Source organism: Triticum dicoccoides, chromosome 5B, assembly GCF_002162155.2.
Source record: "Triticum dicoccoides isolate Atlit2015 ecotype Zavitan chromosome 5B, WEW_v2.0, whole genome shotgun sequence".
In the NCBI taxonomy this organism is placed as follows: Eukaryota; Viridiplantae; Streptophyta; class Magnoliopsida; order Poales; family Poaceae; genus Triticum; species Triticum dicoccoides.
Window position 1 is genome coordinate 289640536 of NC_041389.1, and position 7887 is coordinate 289648422.

General features: G+C 47.2%; 1 protein-coding gene across 1 annotated transcript; it reads right to left on the reverse strand.

Annotated features, from left to right (window-relative positions):
• Window positions 1-2769: 2769 nt before the first annotated feature.
• Window positions 2770-4549, reverse strand: LOC119308491. Its single transcript, XM_037584619.1, has 2 exons — window positions 4293-4549; window positions 2770-4118 (listed from the first exon to the last, which is right to left on the reverse strand). The coding sequence occupies exon 2, from the start codon at window positions 4064-4066 to the stop codon at window positions 3047-3049; it is 1020 nt and encodes a 339-aa protein (XP_037440516.1). The 5' UTR covers window positions 4067-4118; window positions 4293-4549; the 3' UTR covers window positions 2770-3046.
• Window positions 4550-7887: the final 3338 nt, after the last annotated feature.

A 7887-nucleotide genomic window follows, 5' to 3' on the forward strand; every position in this document is an offset into this window, starting at 1 on the left:
TAAAAAATAATCGTGATGTAAGCTCTCAAACCAGCAACCAAATTCAGTCTTGTCACCGGTGCTAACCACCCACACAAGGCTCCCTTGCCTTTCTAGTAATGAGATGAATATTGTATTATATTGGTCAACCCAATAAATAATGTATTTTTTGCCAGGACAACCATAAAATGATTCGAATTCAAAAAAAAATTGTTGATTTTTTTTTAAGGATGAGGGAATTTTGTTGCCATTTCGAAATTCGTACTTGCTCATGTGTCTGAGGAAAAACAAATAATTTTGTATGTTGGCAACGACGACTAATCGTATCCAACATTTCTTTTTCTCGATAGCATTTTTTTCTCGGTACGGGCTAGAAAAACTGGTTTCTAGATAATCTCGGAAATTTCAAAAAAGTCGCACAAATTTATTCAAACAATTTGGAATTAAATTTTTTAGCACTAAAATATATATAACTGAACCTAGAAAAGAACAAATCTTACGCACGATTCCAGCGGTTAGTAACCCGCATCTGCTGGGTGACCCCGGCTTGGGAGTTCAAGTAGATATCAGCTAAAATTAATGATGGAGACCATTGGAATCAATCAAGTGACCATGGGTAATACAGCAAAAGTTGTGGCACCGAACTATGCACTGCGTTGTATGATTATGTGCATACATATCTTATTTGATATAGTTCTAGGTGTTTAAATTCAAAAAATACATTTGAAATTTTGGCATGAGGTTCAGTGACCACCGGGATTTCTCGGAACAGAATAAAAAAATCTGCTTATATCTTGGACCGGTTTTTTAATTCGAATTTGATTTAGAACTTTATGGTTTCAAAATCCAAGATTTTCTGAAAACTGGTTTTTTCGGTCGCACCTGGAAAAAAACAGAATCGAGAAAAAAGCCTGACTTTACTATAACTTAATTTGTCTCTGTTATTTAACGTGACAATCTACTTAGCGTACTGGTTGGCAGAGGGTATGCCGGGGTACATGAGCTCGTGAGTTCCATTCCTCTCATACCTCTCATACCACCACGCAGTGACAAGTGGACCCCATGTCAAGGAGAGATTTATATATATCCGCAAAAAAGGAGAGATTTATTCCTCACAAGCAGGCCCAGACGTGCTGATGAGGAGCTTCTACAATCAAATAAGAGCAGGGTGTATCTGTAAAAAGAACATGCACACAGCACACGTAGCACCGTGTTGTTCCAGTCACTAATAGTGGGCCATAGCAACGTTGGCATGCCACGTAAGCATAATATGTGTCTAGAGATGGATGAAGTGACCGTATTTGCACGCGGGGACAAGTTGAATGACCACAATTTCGTATTTTCAAAGTTTTAGCACTAAACTGAACATGGAGCGCAAGTTCTATGACTTCTGGTGATATTACCTCTTTATTGTAAGACGCGAGTTGCATGGAGTAAGCAATTGAATTAGTTAGCACACAACCTGGTCTACTTTCAACCCTTTATGGGAAGGGCACTTATCAGCCCCGGTGCGCCGGCCGAACAATTCGGCCAGTCGTACCGTGGGCGTACGATACGTTCCGTAATAGTCGCACGATTGCATCTTCCCCAATTGCTGCGCTGGTAAAAAAATCATGTCGTCTGTTCATCCCCACTGCCCCCGTGATCTCCCATATGCCAGCCAGCTCGCCGGCCGCCCTCGTCCACGACGCTGCCGTCCGCCCTTGTCCCGCCGGCCATCGTCCTCGTCGCAGCTGTCCGCCCTCTTCCCCGCCGGCCACCATCCCAGTCACCAGCCCCAACCCCCGTCGGTTGTCCTTGTTGCTTTACCCCGTGCAACAGCTGCACCCCGCGGTTGAAGCTCTTGTTGAGACCGTTGTAGCTCCGGTTGCGACGACTGAAGCTTGCCGGCATGCTCGCCGCTGCTCATCCCCGGTGTGCAGCTTGCAACAAAAAATCGAGCACCGAGGGAGATGCCCAGTGCTACAACCAACGACGAAAAAAGCTACAGCTAGCGATAGGAAAAGCTTCAACCGGCTACGAAAAAAGCTTCAACCAGTATACGACTGGAGGTATGGATGACCAAGAAAAGTTACAACCGGTGACAAAAAAAGCTTCGTCTAGCGACGAAAAAAGCTTCATCCGACTATAAAAAAAGTTTCAATCGTGAAAACGAAGCCATGGACGAAAAATGAAAAGTTGCAACGGACAGTTATTAAAGTTACAACCGCATTGAAAAAGCTTCAAGCTTCTTATCTCAGCTGCGACCCGCGATGACGATGACGCCGTTTTGCTGCAACCGTAGTAGATTTTTGCTACCACCGGTGATTGAATTTGCTACAACCAATATTCCACAGCTGATGCTGCTGCTCCACCAAGCTCCCAGGCCCGCCCATGGCCATGGTCGCCGCGGCGCTGTGGGGGGTGTGAAAAGGAAGGTGGACGCACGGCCATGCGAGGAGCGCCACTTGGCTTCGCACCTTGCAGCGTTAGTGGCCGCACCCCCCTACAGCATGCGGCCGCGTAGCATGGTTACGGTGATTGTGCGGGCCTGTGTGGAGATTTCGATCTAAGGGAGAGGAAGAAGAAAACATGTGGTTCGGACTCTCTGGGGACGAAAGGGATATGGATAAGATAGGCTGCACGCGCGTGCGTGGCTAACTCGTGACGTTTCGCGAACGCTTGCGTGGCAACTCGACCAGCGCGTCGTTCGGCCGGCGCCCCGGCATGAAACGTTTCCCTTATGGGAAGGGTGAAAAACCACTTCAAGCTGAAAGTTGAAAAAGTGACAGTGTTATACAAGCAGAGGTCCCCATTATGAATCTGAATCATTACACGAGTTGAATTACAAAAAAAAAAAGTGGCATGTGAACACACACACACCATAACGACATGGACACTTATTGGAAGTCTTTAAAATAATAGAATTTCAAACGTATTTGGTGCTATAACAAGTGATAAACCTGTCAAATTTCACTTGAAAATTATAACCAACTGCGTGCTACAGATTGATCATATATTCGTGTTGGGGCGTTACATGCATGTTCACATGCAGAAGTACATTGGGCCGGAAGGTGGGTGTCGGTGCTCACAGAGCCCAGCCGTGCACTGCGTCGGGGAACTTGTAACGGGTGGAAGCCCCTCTGATCATTTTGAGCTCGCCTGTGTTGGCATCAAGTCTCATTTCAAGAGCCGACATGACAGCAACATTGCTCAGAGGAATGCACCAGTCATCCCATTCACGCCTAGTGTCATAGAACCTTGTAACGCAGAACTTGCCCTCACCAAGATAGGTGAGGTAAGAATGGGCCAAATGCCAACCCTCACCAACGTAAACATCAACATTGTCCCATACTTGCTTGTGCACCGGGGGCTCCGAGGCCTTAGCTCCAGCGATCATCTCAGCCGAGCACAGCTTGTTCAATCTCTTGGAGAATCCAAAGTAGATGCCATACTCAGGTATATATTGCACTCGGCCTTCAAAAGGCAGCGTCCAGTCACCTTCTTTGCACCATGTGGCAGTAGCGGCATCGAAGGTGTAGGTGCCTCTGCCCAATGTTGATATCCACATCTTCTCTTCATCCCCGGCTGCGTAACACTGTATGGTGTTATCACTCCTGAACGGCTCGTCAAAGAAGGGCGGCGAGGGGAGCAGATCCCACAGCCAATCCTCAAGCTCGTCGTCGAAACGCAGTGCCTCTAAACAGGGCTTGCCGTAGTTGTGTGGCAACATGTTGGTGATGTAGAGCTTGCCTCGTATTGCTGCCCAGGCAGGGTGGACGAACTTACAATGCCGCAGGTCAGGTCCACCAGATATACCCGAAGTCAAACTGTCATACAAGACTGTGCGCCGGTTCATGTTGACACTAACAATTTTGCTGCCGAGGAGGAAAAACTCTGTGTGATTGTTATTGTCCGTGTTAGCAGACTCAAAGAAGGCAGCTGGGCGTGGTAATCGAGTAGTGACTGCCATACTCGTGCTGCCACCACCAATACCCGCAAAGAGCGGCTTGGTATCAATGTTCCGCAGGGCGTAACCACCACCACCAGCCCCACCCTTGACATCGTGAACAATTAGATGGACAAACCTTCGGATCATGGAGCACATCTTCGTTCTGAATTTAATCTATCCCAACCTGATCTGCTTAGTGTTTCCCAGTCTTGTGGGGGAAGAGAGAAACAAGATAAATCAATATTGCGGCAGATTTATAATATTACAATATGCTGAAATTTCACAAGAACCCAAAGGACAGTAGTCGGAACCTAAAATTCGCCCAAATTTGGCAGCAACAGTGTGCGGAAGAAACTGTTCCAGGGAGAGGGTAAGAACTCACCAGGGCGACGGAAAACTGTCAGGTATGGTTTGGCACGGCGGCAGCTGTACAACGGCGATGGCGGAGACGACGAACGAGGCGGCGCCGACCTCAGAGAGAAGAGATCTAGGCAAGGCGGTACCGCCGTGCTCGTCGGAGACGCTTTTGTACTTCTTGGCTGGCCGTGGTGGCCGGCAGCCAGCAGCCTCGCACGGCGGCGCACCTAGGAAGTCTCGGGGCGAGGGAGAAAAGGACAGGAGGCGGCGGCGGTATGGACAGGGAGAGTATAAGAAACATACAGAAAATGGACTAGGATTTGGGAGCACTCTTTTTTTCTTTTGAGACATGGGTATGGGAGCACTTGGATTTGGATTTTTGGTCTTTGGGCCGCCTGAGTGTCTCTGTGTTTCGTCAGTTTGTGGCCCATCTGTACTCCACGGGCTTCAAGAAGCCTTCTCTGTTAGCTCAGACGAAGAGAGGTTTTAGAGCATTCCAAAAAAAACATGGTTGTCATTTCCGGCAAATCCTATTTGACGCTGTAGGCGCCCGTTAATGTGTATTTTGCAAACGGGCGCCTGCAACACCCCCCACTGGGCTGGCTCATCTCCTGTTTCCTAAGCGCTAAAAGGTGCCCCCGAAGAGGAAAGGACATGAGGCGGCGGCGGTATGGACAGGGAGAGTATAAGAGACATACACAAGATGGACTAGGGTTTGGGAGCACTTCTTTTTTCTTTTGAAACATGGGTATGGGAGCACTTGGATTTGGATTTTTGGTCTTGGGCCGCCTGAGTGTCTCTGTGTTTCGTCAGTTTGTGGCCCATTTGTACTCCACAGGCTTCAGGAAGCCTTCTCTGTCAGCCCAGACGAAGAGAGGTTTTAGAGCAGCCCACAAAAAAACATGGTTGTCATATCCGGCAAATCCTATTTGGCGCTGCAGGCGCCTGTTAATGTGTATTTTGCAAACGGGCGCCTACAGCGCCCCCCACTGGGCCGCCCCATCTCCTGTTTCCTAAGTGCTAAAAAGGTGGCCCCGAAGAGGAAAGGTCAGGGGGCGGCGGCGGTATGGACAGGGGGAGTATAAGAAACATACACAAGATGGACTAGGGTTTGGGAGCACTTTTTTTTTTCTTTTGAGACATGGGTATGGGAGCACTTGGATTTGGATTTTTGGTCTTGGGCCGCCTGAGTGTCTCTGTGTTTCGTCAGTTTGTGGCCCATCTGCACTCCATGGGCTTCAGGAAGCCTTCTCCGTCAGCCTAGACGAAGAGAGGTTTTAGAGCAGCCCACAAAAAAACATGGTTGTCATATCCGGCAAATCCTATTTGGCGTTGTAGGCGCCCGTTAATGTGTATTTTGCAAACGGGCGCCTGCAGCGCCCCCCGCTGGGCCGGCCCATCTCCTTTTCCTAAGCACTAAAAAGGTGTCCCCGAAGAGGAAAGGATAGGAGGCGGCGGCGGTATGGACAGGGAGAGTATAAGAAACATACACAAGATGGACTAGGGTTCGGGAGCACTCTTTTTTTCTTTTGAGAGATGGGTATGGAGCACTTGGATTTGGATTTTTGGTCTTGGGCCGCCTGAGTGTCTCTGTGTTTCGTCAGTTTGTGGCCGATCTGTACTCCACGGGCTTTAGGAAGCCTTCTCCGTCAGCCCAGAGAAGAGAGGTTTTAGAGTAGCCCACAAAAAAACATGGTTGTCATATCCGGCAAATCCTATTTGGCGCTGCAGGCGCCCGTTAATGTGTATTTTGCAAACGGGCGCCTGCAGCGCCCCCCGATGGGCCGGCCCATCTCCTATTTCCTAAGCGCTAAAAAGGTGTCCCCGAAGAGGAAAGGACAGGAGGCGGCGGCTGTATGGACATGGAGAGTATAAGAAACATACACAAGATGGACTAGGGTTTTGGAGCACTCTTTTTTTCTTTTGAGACATGGGTATGGGAGCATTTGGATTTGGATTTTTGGTCTTGGGCTGCCTGAGTGTCTCTGTGTTTCGTCAGTTTGTGGCCCATCTGTACTCCACAGGCTTCAGGAAGCCTTCTCCGTCAGCCCAGACGAAGAGAGGTTTTAGAGCAGCCCACAAAAAAACATGGTTGTCATATCCGGCAAATCCTATTTGGCGCTGCAGGCGCCCATTAATGTGTATTTTGCAAACGGGCGCCTGCAGCACCCCCCTGGGCCGGCCCATCTCCTATTTCCTAAGCGCTAAAAAGGTGTCCCCGAAGAGGAAAGGACATGAGGCGGCGGCTGTATGGACACGGAGAGTATAAGAAACATACACAAGATGGACTAGGGTTTTGGAGCACTCTTTTTTCTTTTGAGACATGGGTATGGGAGCACTTCGATTTGGATTTTTGGTCTTGCGCTGCCTGAGTGTCTCTCTGCTTCGTCAGTTTGTGGCCCATCTGTACTCCACGGGCTTCAGGAAGCCTTCTCCGTCAGCCCAGACGAAGAGAGGTTTTAGAACAGCCCACAAAAAACATGGTTGTCATATCTGCCAAATCCTATTTGGAGCTGCAGGAGCCCGTTAATGTGTATTTTGCAAACGGGCGCCTGTAGCGCCCCCGCTGGGCCGGCCCATCTCCTATTTCCTAAGCCCTAAAAGGTGTCCCTGAAGAGGATCGAACCAGCGACTTCCTTGTCGAGCAAAGCGTCGCCAACCATCACGCCAACCTGTTGCTCTGTCAACTTACTTCTTTTCCCCCTTTTTCTTGTCTCATATTTCCTCTTTCCTCTTTTGGTTTTTCTTTTTTCCTTTTTCCTTTTTCCTTTTTTGTTTTTCCTGGTTTGATATTTTTGCTTGAAATTCATGAACTTTTTTCTTCAAAATCGATGAACATTTTTCAAATTTGATGAACTTTTTTCAGTTTCGATGAACTTTTTTCAAATCCGATGAACTTTTTTCCAAATTTGATGAACTTTTCTTAAAAGATTATTAATTTTTTTCAATTTCGATGGACTTTTTTCAAATCCAATGAACTTTTTTCAAATTTGATGAACTTTTTCAAACTTGATGAACTTTTCTTAAAAAAAATTCCAATTTCGATAAACTTTTTTTCAAATTCGATGAAGTTTTTTCCAAATTCGGTGAACTATTTTAAGGTTCGATGAACATTATTTGAAAATCCATTAACTTTTTTTTCAAATTTGATGAATGTTTTTCAAAACCAATAAACGTTTTTCTAAATTTGATGAACCTTTTTTGAAAACCAATGAACTTATTTCAGGGTTGTGTAATTTTCTCCCAAAATGAAGGACATTTTTAAAAATCCATGAAATATTTCAATGTCGCGATCTTTTTCCAAAAAAATCTATGAAATAGAATAGCGCGGCGACAGTATTTATTAGACGTTAGCCGCTGTTAATAGTCACCACTTGCCGATAGGTCGAGTGGCTAGTTGACTCGTCTGCGAACTCGAAGGTCGTGTGTTCGAGACCTGCAGCTATCTTTTTCCAATTTTTTTGCGAGCTTTTGTGTTCGCTGCTGAGCGCGATTCGTGGGGCGACCCAACTGGGCACCGTTGCGAGCGCCAGGGAGAGGTTCGGGCACCTGAAGTGTCCGATAGGAGTTGTCGTCATATCCACAGGGAGCCGCAGCAACTATTTATCACTGAAGGTCCC